This window comes from Callithrix jacchus, chromosome 5 (genome assembly GCF_049354715.1).
Source record: "Callithrix jacchus isolate 240 chromosome 5, calJac240_pri, whole genome shotgun sequence".
Taxonomy (NCBI): Eukaryota; Metazoa; Chordata; class Mammalia; order Primates; family Cebidae; genus Callithrix; species Callithrix jacchus.
The window spans coordinates 106,834,733-106,861,060 of NC_133506.1; the positions used below are offsets into that span (position 1 = coordinate 106,834,733).

General features: G+C 39.5%; 1 protein-coding gene and 1 pseudogene across 4 annotated transcripts in view; one reads left to right on the forward strand and one right to left on the reverse strand.

Annotated features, from left to right (window-relative positions):
* Positions 1 to 26,328, forward strand: part of RABEP1 (rabaptin, RAB GTPase binding effector protein 1) — a 126,430-nt gene that overhangs the window by 44,066 nt on the left and 56,036 nt on the right. For 2 of the 4 annotated variants that reach the window (XM_035301082.3, XM_035301083.3), the window contains exon 2: positions 399 to 527. The exons of the other annotated variants lie outside the window; for them this stretch is intronic. In XM_035301082.3, coding sequence (XP_035156973.1) covers positions 399 to 527 — 129 coding nt within the window. The remainder of the gene's footprint in view (positions 1 to 398; positions 528 to 26,328) is intronic. 4 annotated transcript variants of the gene reach the window in all.
* LOC100397986 (hippocampus abundant transcript 1 protein pseudogene) lies at positions 21,183 to 22,890 on the reverse strand (annotated as a pseudogene).

Below are 26,328 nucleotides of genomic sequence, written 5' to 3' on the forward strand. Positions count from 1 at the left end.
TTGTGACACTTGAGAGAAACAGGAAATATCAAGATTGTCAGTGGATACATTTATGGGATAAATAGTTCAAATAATCCAACATTTAACTGTTCTAAAATTGAATTGCTATTCATTTTCACAAAGGAACTTCAGAAGCTCCTTTTTTGTGGGGAAATTGGTCTTATGTGATTCTCTTTATATTTGCGGTTTCACTTTACATGACTCATTTATAGTTGTGTATTAAGTCTAATAGGCGTGTCTTAACATTAGAATTTCCTAGCATATGGTGGATTTTTGGAAGAAGCTTGACTACTTGTTTTGTATATAGCAATGTGCAGGTGGAATACTAATTTAGTGTTTTAACTTAATTTATAAATAATAAAAGTTATTACTTGTTAACTAGTATTTTTTTCCCCCAGTTTCTCTTCAGCAACGGGTAGCAGAATTGGAAAAAATTAATGCAGAATTTTTACGTGCACAACAGCAGCTTGAGCAAGAATTTAATCAAAAGAGAGCAAAATTTAAGGAGTTATATTTGGCTAAAGAGGGTAAGTTCATAAGTCTCGCACCAACTTCAACGCAACTAAAGTGTTTCATTTCTTGGTAGTAGTGTTAATTTTATCATGGAATAAACCTTGATTTTATTTGTACTTGCATAAAAAAAGAATACTGTTTAAAGGCTAGAGTTAAGAATGGGATTGAAAAACAAATTGAAAAATGCCTTTTTCAGATTTTTCCTTGTTTTTTGATCTTACTGTTGATACTTAGGTTGCATAGCCCTGAGATAAGAGACTATCAGTACTCTTAATACTTGAGGTACAGTCATGGGCAAACTAGGATTGTTGGCATTCTAATAACAGCTTTCACTGTGTTGTGTTTAATTTTATGAAATGTCAGTTTTATCCAACAAATGTTCAGTTATTCACCAATAAATACTTGTTTAATACCTACTGTGAGGCAGACATTGTACTTATGTGTTAGGTATAGAGAAGGAGCAAAATTCATGTTGTTCTTTATTATTTATTTATTTTATTTTTTTTGGAAGGGAGGAAGGGGAGGAAAGCAGGAAGGGAGGGAGGGAGGGAGGGAGAGAAGGGAAGGAAGGAAATCAGGCAATGAGAGAGACATCGCCGACCTGGATCTAGAGGTCTACAAGTTGATTTCTTTCTTTTTTTGAGAGAAGGAAAGAAAAAAAAGGAGTGAAGGAGAGGAAGAAAGAGGAAGAAAAAGAGAGAACAGAAATGTTGCTTTATTCTAAAAAAAAAAAATGGGTATTAATAGTGGCCAATCAGTATTTCATTTAAACCTATGAGTAGGTGTGATGTGGTATTGACAAGAATGTATATTTTGTGTATTTAAAGTGGAGAGCTCTATAAATATTTATTAAGTTTACTTGTTGCGGATATCCAGTTCGAGTCCTGGATATCCTTATTAATTTTCTGTCTCATTGAGTCTAAGTCTTTATGTATCTGGGTGTTAGGATCGTTAGCTCTTGTTGTTGCATTGATCCTTTTACCACTATATCTTTGTTGCTTTAAAATCTATTTTATCAGATATGAGAATTGCAACTCCTGCTTTTTATTTATTTATTTTTGCTCTCCATTTGGTTGGTAAATCTTTCTCCATCCCTTTGTTTTGAGTCTTTGTGTATCCTTGCATGTGAAATGGGTCTGGATGTAGCATACCACTGGGTTTTGGCTGTATCTTTTGATTGGGGGATTTAGTAGATTTAAATTTAGGATTACCGTCATTTGATGTTAACTGGCTGTTTTATTCATTCGTTGATGTATAAATTCTTCTTTATATTGATGCTCTTTACTTTTTGGCATATTTTTAGTAAGGCTAATACTGGTGGTTGCTTTCTATGTGTAATGCTTCTTTCAGAAGCTCTTGTAAAGAAAGCAGGCCTGGTGGTAATAAAATCTCTGAGTACTTGCTTGTTCATAGAAGATTTTATTTTTCCTTCAGTTGTGAAGCTTAGTTTGGTTGGATATGAAATTCTGGGCTGAAAGTTCTGTTCTTTAAGGATGTTGAATATTGGCCCCCACTCTCTTCTGGCTTGTAGAGTTTCTGCTGAGAGATCTGCTGTAAGTCTGATAGGCTTCCCTTTGTGGGTAACCTGACCTTTCTCTCTGGCTGCCCTTAGTATTTTCTCCTTCATTTCAACCCTGGTGAATCTAATGATTATGTGCCTTGGGGTTGCTCTTCTTGAGGAATATCTTTGTGGTGTTCTCTGTATTACCTGGGGTTGAATATTGTCCTGCTTTGCTAGTTTAGGAAAATTTTCCTGAATAATATCCTGAAGAATATTTTCCAGCTTGGATTCATTCTCTCCGTCGCATTCAGGTACACCTATCAAACGTAAATTTGGTCTTTTCACATAGTCCCACATTTCTTGGAGACTTTGCTCATTCCTTTTTATCCTTTTTTCTCTAATCTTGTCTTCTCGTTTTATTTCATTAAGTTGGACTTTGACCTCTGATATCCTTTTTTCTGCTTGAACAATTCGAGTGTTTAAACCTGTGCATACTTCTCAGAGTTCCTGTATTGTATTCTTCAGTTAATTCACTTATATTCCTCTCTAAGTTGTCTGTTCTCATTAGGATTTTGTCAAACCTTTTTTCAAAGTTCTTAGTTTCTTTACATTGGGCTACAACATGTTCTTTTAACTCACAGAAGTTTCTTATTATCCATCTTCTGAAGCCTGATTCTGTTAATGGGATGCTCTCCTTCTCCATCAAGCCTTGTTCCCTTGTTGATGAGGAACTGTGATCCTCTTTAGAGGGAGAGGCATTCTGATTTTGAGTATTCTCAGCCTTTTTACGCTGGTTTCTTCCCATCATTGTAAATTTATCCACCTGTCGTCTTTGTAATTACCAACTTTCAAATTAGGTCTCTGAGTGGACATCCAAGTTGTTAATTCCCAGGGCCGAACTATGAGCACCCACTGCGCCAGCCAAAACGGCAGCATTAAGACTGGTGGTGCTTTTCTGCCTGGGAATCTCCAGTCTGGCTTCTTTCTTGAGTCCGTAATAGGCGACTCCGCCTTCCCAGAGCTCCAAACCTCGGTCAGAAGGGAATTCAGTCCCGTTTACTCTGCACCAAGAGCTGCCATGCCGAGGTGGCAGGAAAACCGCTGCGCTGGCCACAAGAGTTGCGGTGGCGACCCGTGCGGCTCCTCCAAACCTCAGTCAGAAGGGGAACCAGTCGCATTTACTCTGCACCAAGAGCTGCCGCCGGCAAAACTGCTGTGCCGGCCACTAGAGTCGCTCTGGCGACCTGTGCAGTTCCTCCACTGGGAATCTTCTGCTCCGTGAGCGACCAAAATTTGTCTGAAAGTGTGGCGTCCTCTCGTTCTCTGCGGTTTCACTGGGAGCTGCAATCCCGAGCTGTTAGTGATCAGCCATCTTGGATCGTCCCATGTTGTTCTTTAACTTAGTTGAACTTAATGAGGAAAACAGATGTTGAGTAATTGTGTGATGAGTTGTTAAAACGGAAACTGTCGGCTCAGAGCATTGGCTCACACATGCAATCCCAGCACTTTGAAAGGCCCAGGTGGGGCCAGGCGCAGTGGCTTACACCTGTAATCCCAGCACGTTGGAGGTTGAGGTGGGCTGATCACAAGGTCAGGAGTTCAAGACCAACCTGGCCAACATGCTGAAATCCCGCCTTTACTAAAAGTACTGGTAGATAATACATTTTGCACAGTATCAAAAATTAGCTGGGTGTGGTGGCTTACACCTGTAGTCCCAGCTTATTCTGGAGGCTGAGGCAGAACCTGGGAGGCGGAGGTTACAGTGAGCCAAGATCATGCCACTGCCTTCTAGCCTGGTGACAGAGTGAGACTCTATCTCAAAAAAAAGAAAAGAAAATATAGAAATTATTGGAAATGCAGCTCTTTTGAGATATATTGGTCTCATTAAATCACTAATCTCTGGATGAATATTACTGCTAGAAAAAGATAGCTTTTCAGCATCAATTCTATTGCAATAATTTTTTTTAAAGATATAAATGCCAGGAACTCTTGGTCTCATAAGTAGGTAGATAGAAATAGGGTGTTATTAAAGCAGTTATTCACTTCTCTTAGCTCTTTCTGAATTATGTTAAATTACATCATTCTTTAGCATCGAAAAGTTTTTATTCTATCAGCTAACAACTGAGCTAGGTCTTCCTTCAGTTTTGTTGAAAGAAGTATTAGCGGTCAGGTGCAGTGGCTCATGCTTGTAATCCCAGCATTTTGGGAGGCCAGGGTGGGCGGATCATGAGGTCAGAAGATCAAGACCATCCTAGCCAACATGGTGAAACCCCGACTCTACTAAAAATACAATAAAATTAGCTGGGCATGGTGTTGCACGCCTGTAGTCTCAGTTACTCAGTAGGCTGAGGCAGGAGAATTGCTTGAACCCAGGAGGCAGAGGTTGCAGTGAGCTGAGATTGCGCCACTGCACTCCAGCCTGGGCGACAGAGAGAGACTGTCTCAATAAGTTCTCTCTGGTTATTCAGTATGTTCACAGGAATTTATCCTCTCCCTTTAAAAATTTGTTTATGCTTTTGAATTAACCACGTACCACCGTCCACTTTGCAATGGTATATTGTCAAGATGACCTGTAATACATTTGATGTATATATAAAAGGTTGTGGTAGTGTTTTATCTGATGATTAGTTGAAACCCAGTATGATGCTGGCTAATGATACCAGTTTTCTCCTATACCTCTTATACCAAAACCTCTGTAGCTTGTTTATCCTATCTACAGTTAATTGAAGTCAATTGTTTCTAAACCTTGTTTGTTTTGCTGTTTTTCTTTCTCCCCGAATACAGCTGTTAGGGTTCCTTTGTTTTCTTAATTTTCTTTGAAATTATAAAATTGACTTTCCCCCAAAATTTTGAAGAAATGAAAATGACCAAGAACCTCCCATTTCTGAAATGCATTATCAACTGCAGTTTTAGATCTGTGAATTAAAAAGCTTGTAACATGAGTTGGTTCAAAAAAACATGCTCGGTTAAGATTGTATGGATGACATCTAGACCCAATAAATAATTTTTTTGTATACGATTGTATCTTTACTGTCCAAAGTGTTCAATTAACTTAGCTGGCCATAGTGAACAATTGGGGTAAATTTTTACAAGAGTTCAAAATAAATACTGTGATCCCTTTTGAGAGTGTTTGGTGGCATTCCTAAAGAAAATGCATAGTATAATAAAAGGTCAATGCTGATTACTTAGTTTTTGTCTTGGCGTTAGCCTATATCATAATAACAATTAAATGTGAAGATTTCCCGAGACAGAGGCTTACATTGTATCTACTGTGAAGTCTAAATCTAGTCTTTAATGATTGCCACAGGTGTTTACAATATAAACCAGGATTTTGATATGCACAGCAGTCTTTGTTTTGTCTTTTAGGAAAACCAGGTCAAGGTAACCCTGAAAGTCCAAACATTGTTTTTTCCCCAATAGGTTCAGCTTTTGCTTTAGTGTTGTAATAGTTGTGTTTGTGCTTGTTTCGAGAATAGCTGAAATATAAGTGCAAATAGTAATGAGAAATGCTAATAAAAGAGATTATTACCTTTTTTACTTCTTTTATTGCCTGTTCTTTTCTTAGTACACATTCTTTTTTTTTTTTTGGGAAGGAGTCTCACTCTGTCACCCAGGCTGGAATGCAGTGGCACCATCTTGGCTCACTGCAACTCTGCTTCCCAGGTTTAAGCGATTCTCCTGCCTCAGCCTCTTGAGTAGCTGGGACTACAGGCATGTGCCACCATACCCGGTTAATTTTTATAGTTGAGATGGGGTTTCACCATGTTGGCCAGGCTGGTGTTAGTACCCATTCTTTTCCAAGACGACTTAAACTGGGAATGTTACAAATATTTCTGAAAGTTTTGTTGCATTTCTGTTGAACTTGAAATATTTTCTGATTAAGCTTTCCTAAACCTCAGAACTTGGCACTATAGCAGTGTTTGTTTTGTGCTTTGGAAATAACGTAGTTTTGGGCAATGAGTAAGAGACTGAAATATGAAATACCAAACAAAAAGCCATATAGTTCTCAATTGGAGGAAAAATAGTAGAAATAGAGCTCAAAGCTAATCACCAGAAGACCTTGAAATTTTCTAGTGGTGTTCAAAAGGTCTTTATACGTAGTTATAATTTATATAAAGCTGTTATGCTAACTGGTCAGACTTCAATAGTGAAAAGTTAGATTTAAGAAGCTATCTGTAGTTCCAGTGCCATAAACCTGCCCTTAGATATGGAAATGAAAAGAGAGTAAATAAAATTAACAATTAAAACTCATTAGTAATATTGTAAACAAAAGATTAGAAATTAAAATAGTGTTTGTTAATTATTTGTTTAACCAGCAGAGAAGACACAGAGGTTTTAGTAAAGTAGAAAATAGTACTGAGGAGTTCTCCCTCCTAGTGAGGCAAAGAGGGAAATATGAAAGAACATAACAAAGACATAGAGGATGAATTGAGAGCCTTCAACATACATCTGAAAAGAGTTGTAGGGGAAGAGAATTGAAGGAATAGTCAAGAATATTTGAAGAGATAACTTAGATTTTTACTAGTAAAAAATGTGAGTTCTTAACATAAATACTGAATACCAAACAGGTTAAATAGTCAGTTCATTCTTTGACACATCTTTTATATGGTAGAACATCAAGAATGAAAAGAAAATGTGGGCCAGGCATGTTTGGGAAGCTGAGGTGGGTACATCACCTGAGGTTGGGAGTTTGAGACCAGCCTGACCAAACATGGAGAAACCCCATCTCTACAAAAAACACAGCATTAGCCAGGTGTGGTGGCAATGCCTATAATCTAAAGTACTGGGGAGGTTGAGGCAGGAGCATTGCTTGAATCCAGGAGGTGGAGGTTGTGGCTAGTTGAGATCGCACCATTGCACTCCAGCCTGTGCAAGAAGAGTGAAGTTCTGTCTTGGGAGGGGTGGGGGGGGGAGAAAAATGTGAAAATCTACCAGAGAAAAACAATTACAATGGCAAGAAATACTTCATAAACACCATAGATTCCAGAAGGCAATGAAATAAGATCTCCAAAATGTAGAGAAAAAATAATTGTCAACATAAAACTTTATATGTTGCTAAATTATTTAATAGTAAGGGCAAAATAGATACTTTAGACATATAAAAACTGAGAGCAATTAGTCATCTACATAACCACTAAAAGAACTGCTAGTAGGCCAGGCTTGGTGGCTCATGCCTGTAATCCCAGCACTTTGGGAAGCCTAGGTGGGCGGATCACCTGAGGTCGGGAGTTCAAGACCAGCCTGACCAACATAGAGAAACCCATCTCTACTGAAAATACAAAATTAGTCTGACGTGGTGGCTTGAGCCTATAATCCCAGCTACTCAGGAGGCTGAAGTAGGAGAATGGCTTGAACCTAGGAGGTGGCAGCCTGGGCAACAAGAGTGAAACTCCATCTCAAAAAAACAAAAAAACAAAAACTAGTATAGATAGACATTTGCAAAAAGAAAACATAGAGAAAATGTAGTATGGGATATAAGAAACAGTATAGGCTGGGTGCAGTGGCTAATGCTTATAATCCCAGCACTTTGGGAGCCCCAGGTGGGTGGATTGCCCAAGGTCAGGAGTTTGTGACCAGCCTGGCCAATGTGGGGAAACCCTGTCTCTACTAAAAATACAAAAATTAGCTGGGTGTGGTGACGGGCACCTGTAAGCCCAGCTACTTGGGAGGCTGAGGTAGGAGAATTGCTTGAACCCAAGAGACGAAGTTTGCAGTGAGCTGAGATAGTGCCACTGCACTCCAGCCAAAAAGAAAAGTATAAGAAACAATACAAAATACAAATTGATAAATATATTTTATTTTTACTTTTTGAGATGGAATCTTGCTTTGTTGCCCTGGCTGGAGTGCAATGATCTTGGCTGACTGCAACCTCTGCTTCGCAGGTTTAATCAATTCTCCTCCCTTAGCCTTTTCAGGAGCTGGAATTATGGGCATCTGCCATCACAGCTGGCTAAGTTTTGGAGGTGACTCCTCCTCGCTTATTCTTTGAGGCTAGTATTATTCTGACATCAAAACCAAGGAAGACATCACAAGAAACTTAGCCTATTATTTATTAGGAATACAGATGCAAAAAGTCTTGCACAAGAATCAGCAAATCAAATTAAGCTACAGGTAAAAAGAACCACACAGCATGAAAAGTGGGATTTATCCCAGGGATGCAAGGCTGGTGCAACACCTGGAAATCAGTAGGATAAAAAACAGACACACAATCATCTCAGTAGACACAGAAAAAGTATTTGACAAAATCTATCACTGTTTCATGATAAAAACACTAAAATAGGAATAGAAGCGAACTTCAACTTGTCAACCTGAAAATGGACTTTTACAATAAACTCACAGCTAACATCATACTTAATGTTTAAAGACCAAATGCTTTTCCTGTATAATCCGAAACAGGACAGTTATGTATATTCTGACCAATTTTATTCAACATTGGAAATGAGGATCTATCTAGGCCATTTAAACAAAGAAAAAGGAATCCAGATTGAAAAATAAGAAGTAAAACTATCTAATGTTCTCTGATGGCATCCTCTTTCACATACAAGAGGATTCACTAAAAAACTATTTAGCAGTAATAAGTTCAGTAAAATTCAGGATACATGATCAATATAAAAATATCAGCTGTATATCTGAAAATGGCATTTACAACAGCATCAAAATGAATAATGTCTTTAGGAAACATTTAACAAAACAGACTCAAAACTTGTACTCTGAAATCTTCACTATTAAAAGAAATTAAAGGAGATCTAGGCTGGGCGTGGTGGCTCATGCCTGTAATCTCAGCACTTCAGGAGGCTGAGGCGAGTGGATCACTTGAGGCCACTTGAGGTTCAAGATCAGCCTGGCCAACATGATGAAACCAAGTCTCTACTAAAAATACAAAAATTAGCTGGGTGTGGTGGCATGTACCTGTAGTCCCTGCTACTTGGGAGACTGAGGCGGGAGAATTGCTTGAACCTGAAAGGTGGAGGTTGCAGTGAGCTGAGATTGCACCAGTGCACTCCAGCCTGGCAACACAGCGAGACTCAGTCTCAAAAAAAAAAAAAAGTTTATATGGAGTTTCAAAAGACCCAGAGTGGCCAACTCAGTATTGAAAGAAAAGGAAAAAGTCTGAGGATTGACACCTGACCTTTAAGACTTAATGTAAAGCTTCAATAATCAAGATAGTGTGGTGTCTTGTAGTGATTTATTTGTTACTAATAGACAAATGACAAATAGATCAATGGAATGGAAAGGATAGCCCAGAAATAGACCCACATAAATACAGTCAACCAATCTTTAACTAAGATAATAAAGTGGAATAAAGATAGTCTTTTCAATAAATTATGTGGGAACAATGAAACATCCACATGTAAAACAATCTAGACAGAGACCTTATACCCTTTACAATCAACTCAAAATGAATCAGAGTTACCTATATGTAAACAGCAGAAGTGTAACTCTAGAAGATAACATAGAAGAAAATCTGGATAACCTCGGGTATGGCAAGGAATTTTAGGTGCAAAACCCAAGGCATAATCCATGAAAGAAACAGTTCATAAACTGGACTTGATTAAAATGAAATTTTTTTCCTCTGAAAAACTTAAGAAAATGAGATGATACGGATGTGAAGGCGATGTGGCTGCGACATCTGTCACCCCATTGATCACCAGGGTTGATTTGGCTGATCTGGCTGGCTAGGCGGGTATCCCCTTCCTCCCTCACTACTCCATATGCGTCCCTCCCGAAGACGCGTGCTTGGTCAAAGAGGACGACCATCCCCAATAGAGGAGAACTGGTCTTCGGTCAAGGGTATATGAGTAGCTGTGCTTCCCTGCTAGAACCTCCAAACAAGCTCTCAAGAAAATGAGATGATAAGCCACAGGATGGGAGAAAATATTTGGGGACAAAAAAAACCCAAAACATGTGGTAAAGGACTGTTAACCAAAATATACAAAGAAATCTTAAAATTCAACAGTGAAGAATTCTAGGGGAGTTCCAGTTCTAAAATGGTGAAGAAACAGGCTGACTTCACTTCTCCCAACAATAAACCAACAATGCTACAATGCTGACATCATCACCAGAGATATCCCAGAACTCAAATATGAAGATGAGACTATTTTTGGGGCCACAGATAAGTGAAAAAACTGAGCAGACTTTAACAGAATTGGACTTTAACAACTGTGATGCCCCTTACCCCATTCTACCCCCCACCAAGCACGTGGAAAAATGTCCCCCCACTCAGTGTTCCTACACCAGAAAAAGATCAAGTGAGGACATCCAACTTCCCTGCCATCTTGGTTTCTCTGGAAGGTGTGTCCCTGCCTTAACCCATGGGAAGCAGTGTGTGTTACTGAAGGGAGATATATCTGTGGGGAGGCAGGACTACCATCCCCAGCCCTGGAAACTCATCCAAATGAGATGCCAAGTCAGAGTTCAAAAGTGCTACACAATAGGAGATTAATCCTTCAGGTCTCCTGGCATGAACTCCCAGCCAGCCTTCCTACACTGCTGGGACCTCCCCTTTGGGACTTCCCGATTTGGGATGAGGTGTGCTTTGACCATTTGAGCCAAAGTGAAGCTGGGGGTAAGGTGCCACTTTGAGCTGAAAAGGAGGTGGTAACCTAGAGGTAAAGAACCTCTAAGCAAATACATCCAATAAAAACCAAGCCAATCAGAAGAGACTAGAATAACTGATTCATCCTTGAATGAAAAGACAGACATACATCCATAAGAAACATCAGCAAATGGAGACCCACGATCTTCCAAGTGGACAAAGCAAGGAATGACTGCAAAGAAAATAGCAAAATGTGAGCTCTGATCAGGAATTCAAAATAGTAGCCATACACGATTCCTCATGGCCATAATTCCAGCTCCTCAGGAATCTGAGGCAGGAGGATTTTTTTGAGGCTAAGAGTTTAAGACCAGCCTCGGTAACAAAGCAATACTCCATTTCTAAAAAAGTTAGTTGGGTGTGGTGGTGTGCACCTGTAGCCTACTGTCCCCCTCCCCAAGAAAAGAATTAAAAATAATAATTGTAAGGAACACAGTGATCTCCAAGCTAACACAGAAAAACAATTCAGAAATTTACATTTTTTTGAGATAGAGTCTCTATTGCTGAAGCTGGAGTGCAGTGGCTCAGTCTTGGCTTGCTGCAACCTCTGCCTCCCAGGTTCAAGTGATTCTCCTGCTTCAGCCTCACCAGTAGCTGGGATTATAGGCACGCGCCACCACGCCTGGCTAATTTTTCTATTTTTAGTAGAGATGGGGTTTCACCATGTTGGCCAGGCTGTTCTCAAACTCTTGACCTCAGTCTGCCCACCTTGGCCTCCCAAGGTGTTGAGGTTACAGGCCTGAGCCACTGTGCCCAGACTACCAGAAAAATTTAACGAGGACATTGAAATAATTAAAAAATTAAACAGAAGTCTTGGAACTGGTAAATATATTTTCTCAACTGAAAAATTCATTAAAGGCTCTCAATAGCTTCTTTGCTCAAGCAGAAGAAAGAAGCAGTGACCTTGAAGACAGGCTATTTGAAAATAGAGAAGAAAGAAAAACAATGAATATGACCTACGGAAAGTAGAAAATTATTTCAAAAGACCAAATCTAAGAATTACTGGTCTTCAAGCAGGAGTTGAGCAAGAGCAAGAGTAGAAAGCTTATTCAAAGAAATAGCAGAAAACTCTCCAAAACTTGAGAAGGATATAAATATCCATGTGCAGGAAGGCCACAGAACACCAAAGAGATTTGACCCAAATAAAACTACCCCCAAGGCATATAATAACCAAATCTAAATGGTCAAGGACAAAGAGAGGATCCTAAAAGTAGCAAGAGAAAAGGAGCAAATAACTCTTACTGGAGCTTCAGTTAGTGTGTCAACAGACTTCTCAGTATAAACCATAAAGGTAAGGAAGGAGTGAAATGACATCTTCAATGTGCTGAAAGAAAAAAAAAAGTGACATCTAAGACTAGTATATCCAACAAAGTTATCCTTCAAATATGAAGGAGAGATACATTCTTTCCCAGATAAAAGTTGAGAGAATTCACTGCTACCAGACCCATCCCACAAGAAATGCTAAAGGGAGTTCTTCAATTTGAAATTTAAAAAACACTAACACACCAAAAAAAAAAAAAAAAGTATAAAACTCCCTGGTAAAATTAAGTACATGAACAGACTTATACTCTAATGCTACAGTTGATAACTCTAGTATAAAGCCCAAGAGTGAAATCTATGAAGAACAATAATAGCTGTAGCAGCCTGTTCAGAGATAGGTAATTTAGAAATATTTAAGATGAGACAACTAGAATTCAGAATGGGAAAGTGGAGCTAAGGTATAGAAGTTTTTTTTCCCATTATTTGTTTGTTTCTATAAGGTAAGTTGTCTTCTCTTTAACGTAACTTGTTATCTACAAGATTTTTTTGTATAAGCCTTGTGATAAAACAAAAATCTGTAATAGAGTCACTAAAAATAAAAAGCAATGAATTAAGACATACTACCAGAAAAAATTATCCCCAAAGGAAGACAGTGATAAAGGAAGAGAGTAAACAAAAACAACCAGAAAACAAGCAATAAAACGGCAGTAGTAAGTCCTTACTTGTAGATAGTAATACTGAATGGACTCAGTTCTCCAATTTAAAGCCCGAGTGGTTGAATGGTTTAAGAAACAAGCCCCAACTATATGCTGCCTACAAGAAACCACTTTGACTGGGTGCAGTGGCTCATGCCTTTAATTCCAACATTTTGGGAGGTTGAGGTGGGAGGATCACTTTAGGAATTTGAGACCAGCCTGGGCAGCAAAGTGAGACCCTGGCTCTACAAAAAATAAAACTGGCCAAGTGTATTGTTCGCATCTGTAATTCTAGCTCTTTGGGAGGGCAAGGTGGGAGGAATGCTTGAGCCCAGCCTGGGCAACATAGTGAGACCCCAACTGTACTAAAAAATACAAAAAGCCAGATGTGGTGGCATGTGCCTGTAGTCCCAGCTACTTGGGAGCCTGAGGTGAGAGGATCACTTAAGCCCAGGAAGTCAAGGCTGGTGAGACTGACTCACCAGCCTGGGTGTGTCTCAAAGCAAAAATTAGCTGCTCATGCTGGCATGTGCCTGTGGTTCCAGCTCCACAGGAGGCTGAGGCAGGAGGATTGCTTGAGCCTGAGAGGTTGAGACTGCAGTGAGTCATATTAGTACCACTGTACTCCAGCCTGGGTAGCAGAGTATGACCTTGTCTCAAAAAAATAACCCAAAAAAGAAACCCACTTTACCTGTAAAGATAAATATAAAATGAAAGTGAAGAGCCATAAAAAGATTTTATGCAACTGGAAACAAACAAAATTGGAGTAACTATACCTATGTCAGATTAAAATAGACTACAAATCTAAGACTTAAGAGCTAGGTGCAGTGACTCATACCTCTAATCTCATTGCTTTGGGAGGCCTAGGTGGGAAGATTACCTGAAGCCAGGTGTTTGTGAGTAGCATGAGCAATCCTGTCTCTCAAACAAAATTTAAAATTTAGAATTTAAAAATCAGCCAGGAGGCCCTGTGTAGTGGCTCACACCTATAAACCCAACACTTTGGGAGGCCGAGGTGGGTGGATCACCTGAGGTCAAGAGTTAAAGTCCAGCCTGGCCAACATGGTGAAACCCCTTCTCTACTAGAAATAAAAAAATTAGGAATGGTGGCAGATGCCTGTAATCCCAGATACTTGGGAGGCTGAGGCAGGAGAATCGCTTGAACCCAGGAGGCAGAGGTCGCACCATTGCACTCCAGCCTGGGCAACAAAAGTGAAACTCTGTCTAAAGGAAAAAGCCAGGCATGGTTATACATGCTTGTAATCTCAGGTACTTGGGAGGTTGAGGTGGGAGAATTCCTTGAGCCCAGAAGTTTGAGGTTGCAGTAAGCTATAATTGTGCCATTCTGCACGCCAAGTCTGGGTGACAGTGAGACTGTCTCAAAAAAAAAAAAAAAAACCTGACTGTAAAAAGAGGCCAAAAAAAAGGTCATATAGTAATAAAGAGGTCAGTTCAGCAAGAGAACAATTATAAGTATGCACCTAACACTGGTACTTTCAAGTACATATAAAATAACCAGTCTAAAGGGTGAGAGAGACTGCAGTGCAATAGGAAGAAGACTTTATCACTCCCCTCTTAGTAATGGACAGATTATCCAGGCAGCAAATCAAAGAGACATCAGAATTAAACTACACACTAGATACTGAAATCCTTGAAAAAATATTTGCAAACTGAATTCAACAACATATTAAGAAGATCAGTCACCATGATCAAGTGGATTCCTCCTGAGGATGTAAGGATGCTTCAATAATAAATGAATGGGATATATCATATTAACATAACCAAGAACAAAAGCCATATGGTTGGTCAGGTGTGGTGGCTCACACCTATAATCCCAGTACTTTGGGAGGCTGATGCTCGTGGATGACTTGAGGCCAGGAGTTCACAATCAGCCTAGCCAACACCGTGAAACCCCGTCTTTACAAAAAATGCAAAAAATTAGCTGGGAATGGTGGTGCACACCTGTAATCCCAGCTACTTGGGAGGCTGAGGCATGAGAATTGCTTGAACCTGGAAGGTAGAGGTTGCAGTGAGCTGAGATCATGCCACTGCACTCCAGCCTGGGCGGCAGAGTGAGACTCTGTCTCAAACAACAACTGTTTGGTTATTTAAATAGATGCTGCAGACGCATTGGGTAAAAACTGACATCTTGGTCTAGTGTGGTGGTTCATGCCTGTAATCCCAGCACTTTGGGAGGCCAAAGTGGGTAGATTACCTGAGGTTGGGAGTTTGAGACCAGCCTGATCAACATGGAAGAAACCCTATCTCTACTAAAAATAAAAAATAAGCTGGGCATGGTGGTACATGCCTATAATCCCAGCTACTCTGGAGGCTGAGGCAGTTGGATTGCTTGAACCCGGGTGGCAGAGGTTGCAATGAGCTGAGATCATGCCATTGCACTCCAGCCTGGGCAACAAGAGCAAAACTCTCTTTCTCTCTCTCTTTTTCTTTCTTGCTCTCTCTCCTTTCTTTTCTATTTGTTTCTTTTTCTGTTTTTTGTTCTATTTTTATTTTTAAACTCCAAAGAAACCAACATCTCTTTATGATATAAATCCTCCTCAAATTGTTTGTAGAAGGAACATAACTCAAAAAAGGCCATCCATGACAAACCCACAACTAACATCATATTGGATGGAGAGGGAAGAGTTGAAAGCCTTTCCTTTGAGATCTGGAACAAGATAAGGACGCCCACGTTAGCCAGTTTTATTTAATGTAATACTGGAAATTGTGGCCAGAGCAATTAGGCAAGAGAAATAAAGGGCATCCAAATCAGAGAGCATGAAGTTAAATTTAAGATGACACAATCTTATACTTAGAAAAACTTAAAGACACTGCAAAAAAAAAAAAAAAAAAGGTTAAAACTGGTAAATGCAGTAAAGTCACAGGGCAGAAAATCAATACACAAAAATTATTACCATTAGTATACACCAGTGAACAAACTGAAAAAGAAAAGCAATCTCATTTATAATGGCTACAACACACACACACACACGAGCCTGTCTGTGCATCAATTTAACCAAAGAAGTGAAAGATCTTTATAGAAAGCCATGTAGAAAGATCTGTAGAACACTGATGAAAGAAATTGAAGAGGACACACACACACAAATGGAAAGATATTCCATGGTCTGGATTTAGGAGAATTAATATTGTTGAAATGATAGTACCATCCAAAGCAATTTACAGATTCAATATGATCCCTTATCAAAATACTAATGGTATTCTTCACAGAAACAGAAAAAGAAATCTTACAATTTATATGGAACCATGAAAGACCCTGAAGAGCCATAGCAATATTAGCAAAAATAACAAAGTTGGAGGCATCACACTATGTGACAATCAAAATTTACTACAAAGCTATAGGACCCAGTCAGCATGGCACTGGCCTAAAACCTTCCACATAGACTAATGGAACAGAATAGAGCACCCAGAAGTAAATCCATGCATTTGCAGTCAACTCATCTGCAACAAAGGCACCAAGAACATTCAGTGAGGAAAGGACAGTCTCTTCAATAAATGGTGGTAGGAAGATTGGGTAACCATTTTCAGAAGAATGAAATTAGGCCACATCTCTGTCCATACCCAACAATCAAAATAGATTAAGGACTTAAATCTAAGACCTGAAACTGAAACCACTAGAGGGAAACTTTCGGGAAATACATTGGTCTGGGCAAAGATCTGTGTGTGTGTAAGACCTCAAAAGCATTGGCAAAAATAGACAAATGGGATTACATCAAGCTAAGAAGCCTCTGTACAATAAAGGAAATGATCAACAAAGTGAAGAGCCACAGAATGGGAGAAAATATTTGCAAACTGCCTGTCTCATAAGGGATTAATAATTACAATATATGAAGAAGTCAGTAGCAAAAAAGCAAATCTTATTTAAACACAAGCAAAAGATTTGAATAGGCATTTTTCAAAAGACAAATGGCCAAGAGGGCTGTGAAAAGATGCTGAAGATCACTAATCATCAGAGAAATGTGAAGCAAAACTACAATGGGATATCATGTCACTGCATTCAAAATGGCTTTTATCAAACGGGTTCATTCACTGCTGGTGGGAATGTAAATTAGTATAACCACTGTGGAGAATAGTATGGAGGTTCCTCAAAAAACTAAAAGCTGAGTTGCTATGTGATCCGGCAATTCCACTGTTGGGTATATAGCCAAAAGAAAGGAAATTGCCAGGTGCGGTGGCTCAGTCTTATAATCCTAGCACTTTGGGAAGCCGAGGCAGGTGGATTGCCTGAGCTCAGAAGTTGAGTCAAGCCTTGGCAACATGGCAAAACCCTGTCTCTACTAAAAACAAGTTAGCCAGGCATGGTGGTACGTGCCTGTAATCTTAGCTACTTGGGAGTCTGAGGCAGGAGAATCACTTGACCTTGGGAGGCGGAAGTTGAAGTTGAGCTGAGATCATGCCGCTGCACTCCAGCCTGGACAGAGTGAGACTGTCTCAAAAGAAAGTAAAAGGAAATGAATATATCAAAAAGACATCTGCACTTCTGTGTTTATTGCAGCATTATTGACGATACCAAACTATAGAGTTATCTATGTTCCCATTAATGGATGAATGGATAAAGAAAATGTATACATACTCAACAGAATATGATTCAGCCTTAAGAAAGAATGAAATCCTATCATTTGCAGCAACATGGATGGAACTAGAAGTCATTATGTTAAATGGAACAAGCCAAGTACAGAAAGACAAGTATCACATGTTCTCACTTGTAGAAGCTGAAAAAGTGGATCTTGGCTAGGCGTGATGGCTCATGCCTGTAATCCCAGCACTGTGGGACGCTGTGGTGGGCGGATCACAAAGTCAGGAGATTGAAACCATCCTGGTCAACATGGTGAAACCCCTTCTCTAAAAATACCAAAAAAAAAAAAAGTTAGTTGGGCATGGTGGCGTAAGCCTGTAATCCTAGCTACTTCCTGAGGCAGGAGAATCGCTTGAACCCAGGAGGCAGAGGTTGCAGTAAGCCAAGACCATGCTACTGCACTTCAGCCTGGCAACAGAGCAAGACTCTGTCTAAAAAAAAAAAAAATCTCATGAATGAGAAGATGAGGAAGAGTTGGGGTGGGGGAGATGAAGAGAAGTTGATTAATGGGTATGAATTATGAATATATGCTTTGGCAGAAGAAATAAGATCTAGTGTTAAATAGACTAATAGGATGACTCTTGTTTTCAGGAGTCCATTGTAGATTTCAAAATAGAAGAATTCGAATGGTTCTAGTGTAAGTAAAAGACAACCCCTGGTGTCCATGGTGATGAAAGAAAAAATATTTAGGGTGATACTCCAACTACACCGGTTTGATCTTTACAACTTACATTAATATATTATCACCTGTACTTTGCACTATGTACATCTATTATACATGAATAAAAATAAAATGCAACAGTAAGAAAATGAGCAAAAGACCTAAACACCACCCTAAAGAATATATACAGATGGCAATTAAGTATATGAAAAGATTATTAGACTATTAGAATGTCCCAAATCCAAAATACTGCCAATACCAAAACATGCTGGTGGGGATGTGGAGCAACAACAACATTCATTGCCGGTGGGAATGCAAAATGACGTAGCCACTTTGGGATATAGTTTGGTGCTTTCTTACAAAACTAAGCATACTCTTATCTTTTGAATCAGCAGCCATGTTCCTTGGTATGTAATTAAATGACTTGAGAAGCTTTGTCCCAAAACTTGCAGAAATATATTTATAACAGTTTTATTCATAATTTTCACAACTTGGAACCGTGCGAGATGTCCTTCAGTACATTAATGGAATACAATGGAGTGTGATTCCATACTAAAAAGAAATGAGCTATTAAGTCATGAACAGACATGGAGGAATGTTAATGCATACTAATAAGTGAAAGAAGGCAATTTGAAAAGGCCATACAGTTTGATTCCAAGCATACGACATTCTGGAAGAGGCAAAACTATGGCGACAAAAAAAAAAGTCAGTGGTTGCCAGGGGTAGGAGGAAGAGGGGATAAGAGAGAATTTTTAGAGCAGTGAAACTATTTTATATGATATTACAGTGGTGGAAACATGTCATTATACATTTGTTAAAACCCACAGAATGCACCACATTAAGTGGAAGCCCTAATGTAAACTAAGTGGGTGGTGATAATGTACCAGTGTAGATTCATTAGTTATATCAAATGTGCCACTCTGGTGAGGGTACCTCTAGTAGAGGAGTGTGGCTGTAGAGGGGTGTGGTGTATATGAGAAACCTCTGTATTTTCTGCTCAGTTTTGCTGAAAGCCTAAAACTGCTAAATAATAAGTTTAAAAAATAAGAAAATACAGTTATGGCTGGGTGCAGTGGCTTATGCCTGTAATCCCAGCACTTTGGGAAGCTGAGGCAGGCAGATCACAAGGGTCACGAGTTTGAGATCTGCCTGGCCAATATGGTGAAAACAGAAAAAATGAGATGGGTGTGGTGGCATGTGCCTGTAGTCCCAGCTACTTGGGAGGCTGAGGCAGAAGAATTGCTTGAATCCGGGAGGCGGAGGTTGCAGTGAGTGGAGATTGCACCACTGCACTTCAGGCTGGGTGATGGAGCAAGACTCCATCTCAAAAAAAAAAAAAAAAAAAAGTTATAGTGATGATGATACACTCTCAGAAGTGCTTATTTGGTGATTTTATCCTTGTGTGAACATCATGGACTGTATTGACAAAAACCTAGTTGGTATAGCCTGTTGTTACTAAACTGAAAAGCTGTACAGCACATTACTGAATACTGTAAGCAGTTATAATAGTGGTATTTTTGTATTAAACATAACTAAACAGGCTGGGTGCAGTGGCTCATGGCTGTAATCCCAGCGCTTTGGGAGGCTGAGGTGGTCGGATCACCTGAGGTCAGGAGCTCAAGACCAGCCTGGGCAACATGGCGAAACCCTGTCTTTACCAAAAAAAATTAGTCCGATGTGGTGGTATCCACCTGTAATCCCAGCTACTCGGGAGGTTGAGGCAGGAGAATTGCTTGAACTTGGGAGTTGGAGGTTGCAATGAGCCAAGATTGTGCCACTGCACTCCAGCCTGGTGACAGAGCGAGACTCTGTCTCAAAAAACAACGAACATAGCTACTCATAGACAAGATGTGTGGCACTATGACGTTACCATGGCTAGATATCACTAGGCAATAGGAATGTTTCAGCCCCTGTACTCTCATGTGACCATTGTCAGATAGGTTTTTTTGTTGACTAAAACGTCATTATTTTGCATATGACTATATGTCTAAGATTTGTCTCAAAAATATATTCGGAGTACATACAGATGGATTAGGGATGATTTGTATGGTTACTGTTGCTGGCTGGTGCATACATGAAATTTATAATAATTTTTGATATCTGATAGGGCACATTTCCCCACTTAAGATGATCATGGCCTTTTTGTTAAACTTTTTCTTTTTAAACTATATAGTACTTTAGGTACAATTTTTACAAAGTAACACTATTTTAAGTAATATAACTGGACATAAAAATATACACTTTAGAGAAATTCACATCAGTAATTGTATAAAGCTCTCCTCTAGGGTCCTGAAAATTTAGGACAAACATTAGCTCTGTAAATAAAGTGTTACTGTGACAGTCCTGAAAGGCCACTATATATATTTATCTACATATAGCTATCACATTTAGTTTTTCAAGGCTATCAGCTTTACTATATAATTTTCAGATTATGTATTCAAGTGTTGAGGTGCTTATGATTATGCAAACATTAAAAGAATAGTGGTATAAGAAGTAGCTGGGGAACAAATTTGAGGCAGCATTTAGATTTACAGGCTCTGAACACCCCAATTTAAATTCTAAATGGCTGATACTTTCTCACTTCCAAAACAGTAGTGAATAATGTTTAAAAGTACTGCAAACAAGCTTGAAACATGATTCAGATTTAGTACAGTTATCTTGAGTTTTTTTTTTTTTTAATGCAAACAATTCATTTACTATTTCTTTGTTTTACTGCATCTGCATTAAGGCTTTGAATTATTTGACCCAAGATTTTACAATATTAAAATCTGACTCAAAATTTTACCATGTTAAAACAAATAGGTCCACAACCATACTACCTACTCTGTCTCACTGAGTTCGCATAGAGTTAAAGCTCAACACCTTAAGGAAATGGTAGCAGAGACATTTGCTATTATCTAAGAAGTTACATATATAGCTTTTAATTAAAGGATGTATAATAAAACAAACAGCTTAGTGGCAAGAAATTGGTGCTAATAAACCAAAGGTTTCTTTTCAAAAGAAATTGTAAAATCTTTGGAAAACTGTCTGGTTATTTAAGTTCCCACTTCCTTTAGTTCCCATGGAGTTCATGCAGATACATCTCTTTTTTTTTTCTTTTTTTTTGAGACGGAGTTTCACTTTTGTTACCCAGGCTGGAGTGCAATGGTGCGATCTCAGCTTACTGCACCCTCCGCCTCCTGGGTTCAGGCAGTTCTCCTGCCTCAGCCTCTTGAGTAGCTGGGATTACAGGCACACGCCACCGTGCCCAGCTAATTTTTTGTATTTTTAGTAGAGACAGGGGTTTCACCATGTTGACCAGGATGGTCTCGATCTCTTGACCTCGTGATCCACCCGCTTCGGCCTCCCAAAGTGCTGGGATTACAGGCGTGAGCCACTGTGCCTGGCCACATTTCTTCAGACAATCTTAAAGTATACTGGTGGATGGAAGTGGAATGTACATCCAGAACTAGAGGTGAAAACTTAAGACCTGGGTGCTGGTAGAAAAATCTTCCTGATTTCGGACGTCACACATTTGTGTCCTGGAGTAAGGTTCTTTGGCCTCTTCTGGCGCTTGTGTACTATGAGGATGGCTGTGACTGCAACAGTGCTTTCTCCAACTGCTGGACCTTAAGCTTAAATTGGTATGTTCTGGAATAAACAAGGCAACAAGCAGAGCCAGCAGTACTGAACAGGCTCCAAACAGGAAGGGAGGGCCAGGGATGATGGAATTCTTCTGTTCAAAATGGTGCTGAGGGCTTGTGTTTGTTCCCAAGTCTGTTCCTGTTATTGGCAGTTCTTTAAGTTCCACATGGAATATGTAGAAAATGAATCCATAGAGGGCAGGTCCCAGACCATTGCATAATCCTCGAATTCCTGTTATCATTCCTTGAACGACACCCTGTTGATCAGCATCAGCAGTTTGTAAAACAAGTGCACTGACAGCTGGAAAGGTGATGCTAGACATGGCTGCTACTGCCCCACCAGCCCACATCATCCAAGGTTCTGAACCAAAGCCATGCCATGCCAATTGTAATATTTGAAATCCTAGACCCAGTAAAATGGTGTTCTTATTTCCAATTGACCTCATAAGTAAACTGAAAACTATGGTCTGTGCAATAATGGAAAGAATGCCAAGGACTGTTATAAATGCTGCAACACTTTCTGGAGAAAATTTCACTATCTGTCTGAGGTATAAAAGAAAGCTGGAATATTGGCCTGCCTCCTGGTAGGTAAGAGAGAAACACCGTAATGCAGATCAGCAGCACTTTGGAATTTCGGCCCACTTTTTTTAAGGAGGCAAAAGGGTCAGCTTGTTCCCAGGAAATGGGGACTCCCCAGGATGCTGGCCGCCTTTTCTCAGGCACCGGCTCTGCCACAGCAACAAGGATAAAACAGATATCCATCAAAGCTATTGCTGTAGCTAAGACTACCACCAAGCTGTCCCCATACACTTGTCCAAGGTAAGCTCCAATTGCAGGACGGTGACTAAACTTGCAGCAAATGTTGCTGAAACCAGTCCATAAGCCATACTTCTTTCATGCTCCTGGGTTATATCTGCTACGTATGCAAATACCACAGAGAAAGTCACTGCAAAAACCCCAGAAACAAAGATAACAGCAAAGTACCACCATGGGCTGATCTTCATGAAAGGAATTGGGGCACATGTGAAAAATACTGTTAGCAGCAAGAAGGATTTTCGGCCCCAAACATCAGAAAGAGCACCAATAAGCGGGGCACTGAGGAATGACAACAAACCCTTCACTCCTTGAATTAAGCCATTCATCAGAAATGTATGTTTAGGGAAGGTTTCATGTAATACCACCAAAGTGGGTGCTGTTAACAGTCCCCAAGCAAAAAAACTCCAAAAAGATGACGATAACTGCATGATAAACACTAGGAGAACCTATTCCTTGAGGCGTGCCTCCGCCCTTAACGATCATCTTCTTGGCCAGCATGATACCACGGTTCGCGGCCCGTTTCTTTTTCTTCCTCTGGGTCATGTTACCATCCTCGATTCCTGGTGCTGCGGCAGCCACTCCCGGCTGAGCCGCTCCGGGCGCCTGCTGCCATCTTGAGGGCCCCGCCAGCCGCGGCGCGCGTCACAATCGTGCGATCACGTTAAACTCTTATGTAAACATTTAAAAATAGACTAAGCAAAACAGTATAAAGCTGTGTTAGCTTAGACAGTGTATAAAGTATTGGCATGAAAATAGAACATTTTTATAGAACAGAGTTTCCAAAATCAGACCCTCACAAATGTGCAAATTTGAAATATGACAAAGATGGCATTATCAAAATGGGAAAAGACTGGGGCAGTGGGCGTGGAACAGAGTGCCTATATAGATAAAGCAGGTTTCTGTTTCACACCTGAATACCTGTCAGCACAATATGTGATGTGAGACTGTGATATTCTAATTAATAAGTGACATAGTTAACAACAATGTTGAGGGCTAAGAAGTAACTGCAAAAGAACATTAAGGTTTTAAAACCTGCAATATAAGTAAAGGTGTAACATATATACACTGTAATGCTAAACCCAAATTCTTGACAGTTGTTACCTCAGAGGAATGTAGTGTATTTGTGATGTTTTGTTTCCTGAAGTTAAAAAGAAATGGAGGGAGATAGAGCAAAATATTGAAAATTGATGGATCTAGGTGATGGGAAATAGATGTCCATGATAGAATTTTTTCTCTCTGCCCCCCAGAATTTTTTATATTGTTTCTATGCTTGAAATAGTTTATAATGCTTTATAGCGTTAGTATATAGGCTAGGCATAGTGGCTCATGCCTATAATCCCAGCACTTTGGGAGGCTGAGGCATGAGGCAGGCAGATCACTTGAGCCTAGGAGTTGGAGACCAGCCTGGGCAACATGACAAAATCCCTCTCTATAGAAAATACAAAAATTAGCTGGGTGTATTGGCGCATGCCTGTAGTCCCAGCTGCTTTGGAGGCTGAGGTGAGAGGATCACTTTAGCCTGGGAGGCAGAGATGGCAGTGAGCTGAGGTCATGCTGCTGCACTCCAGTCTGGGCAACAGAGTGAGACACTGTCTTAAAAAAACAAACACTGGTATAACCAAATGAAGTACTTGAATCTTGTTTTGTTCTTAATTTAAATAGTCAGAAAGATTTTTTTTTTTTTGGTCACTTGCAGAAGTTTTACCAGAGGTTAGGTATTAGATATCAGGAAGTTGTTAATTTTGTATTATGTGATGGTGGCAGTTGTTTATATAAGAAAATATATTTTTAGGGCTGCATGTGTACAGTAGATTAGATAATGTAATATTTCTGGGGCTTACTTTAAAATACTACAGGAAAGAATAAGGATAGTTTAAATAAGCATGACAGGCTAGGTGTGGCAGCTCATGCCTGTAATCCTAGCACTTTGGGAGACTGAGGCAGGTGGATCACCTGAGGTCAGGAGTTTAAGACAAGCCTGGCCAACAAGGTGAAACCCCATCTCTACTAAAAATACAAAAATTATCTGGGTGTGGTGGCATGCACCTGTAATCCCAGCTATTCAGAAGGCTGAGGCAGGAGAATTGCTTGAACACAGGAGGTGGAGGTTGCAATGAGCCAAGATCTCGCCACTGCACTCCAGCTTGGGCAACAGAGCGAGACTCTGTCTCAATAAATAAGTAAATAAATAAGCATGGCAAAATCTTGATACCTGTTGAAACTTGGTAAAGCTATGTAAAGGATTGTAGTATACCCTCAACTTCTGAGTATGTTTGAAAATTTTTATCATTCCGTATACAGCAGTAAAAGCAATAAATGAATGTTAGAACTCCTACTATTGGCAAACATAATGTTCTACAAAAAAAATTAAGATTTTCTAACTTTATTTTAAACTTGTTTGTCTCCTTTTTTTTTGTATTTATATATAAATATAACATTCATATATAGTATATATTCCTATATATATAAATAAAGTTAATGTTGACTAAGTCTTTCTCCAGGCTATTTCACTTTTACTTGCCAAAAATTGATATTTGGGTTTGGTATTTACAGTTTTTTTGTTCATAATTACAGCATGGTAGTGAATAGCTCCAGCAATCCCCAACAAATCAGAAGTACTCAGGTAATTAGCATGAGGATGTGTTAAATATATAAACTTGCACCTTGATAAAATTGTACCCAGGTTGGGTATGGTGGCTCATGCCTGTAATACCAGCACTTTGGGAGGCTGAGGTGAGCAAAGTTCAGGAGTTTGCTCACAAGTTCAGGAGTTTGAGACCAGCCTTAGCTTACATGGTGAAACCCTGTCTCTAATAAAAAACATAGAAAAATTGACTGGGCATGGTGGTGTGCCCCTGTAATCCCAGCTCCTCAGGAGGCTGAGGCAGGAGAATCGCTTGAACCCAAAAGGCAGAGGTTGCAGTGAGCTAGGATAGCGCCACTGCACTCTAGCCTGGGCAACAGAGCAAGACTCCATCTCAAAAATAAAAATAAAAAAATTGTAGTACCCAAAAATGAATAAAATATCCCAGAAAATAATGCTTTTTCTTTTTTTTCCACATTTTATGAAGCAGTTTAACATTCAGAATATAGAGTTGACATACATACACTTTTCCTTTGTGGTTTGATGTGTGTATATCTTTCTGGGTCAGTCCTAGTTGCATGCCTACCATGACTTTCTAGGTATCTGTCTTTAAGAGACTTTAGACAATTACTTTTTGTAATTAATGTTCTTAAAACTGGCTTTGGCTAGAGATTGAAAATATTTTAATGGTGATGGGAAACTGATGTTGAGAGAGTAAAGATTTCAAACAACTTAGCAAGACTAGGTATTTTCCTCTATGACTTAGACTACCAAATCATTAACTCCTGTGATTGATTACAATGTTTCATAACTTTTAAAAGTTCTTTTACTACTGGATTTTTATAAATAGTTAGAAATTTGTGCAGGAACATATTGCCAGTATCCTCATGAGGAAACTGAGGCTTGAGAGTCTTGTGATAGAGCTGGTGAGTGGTGAAGTTAGATCTTAAGTTGGTTTATTTTCATGGTCAGTTTGGCTTAGTTATTGTGTTTTGGAAAGGAAATTGATGATTTTATAGAGCTCAACAATTTTTCTTCATAAATATGTTACAACTTCAGATGCTAAAACGTACTTTGGGAGGCTGAGGTGGGAGGATCATTTCAGCCCAGGAGGCCAAGACCAGCCTGGGTAGCATAGTGAAACTTGTCTCTACAAGAAATTTTAGTGGCTGGGTGCAGTTTGGGAGGCAGAGGTGGGCGAATCACCTGAGGTCGGGAGTTTGAGACCTGCCTGACCAACATGAAGAAACTCTCTCTCTATTAAAAACACAGTCAGGCATGGTGGCACATGCCTGTAATCCTAGCTTCTTGGGAGGCTGAGGCAGGTGAATTACTTGAACCTGGATGGTGGAGGTTGTGGTAAGCCCAGATCGTGCCATTGTACTCCATCCTGGGCAATAAGTGTGAACTCTGTCTTAAAAAAAAAAAAAAAAAGGAAAAAAAAAAGAAAAAAAGAAATTTCAAAAATTAGTCAGGTGTGATTGTGTG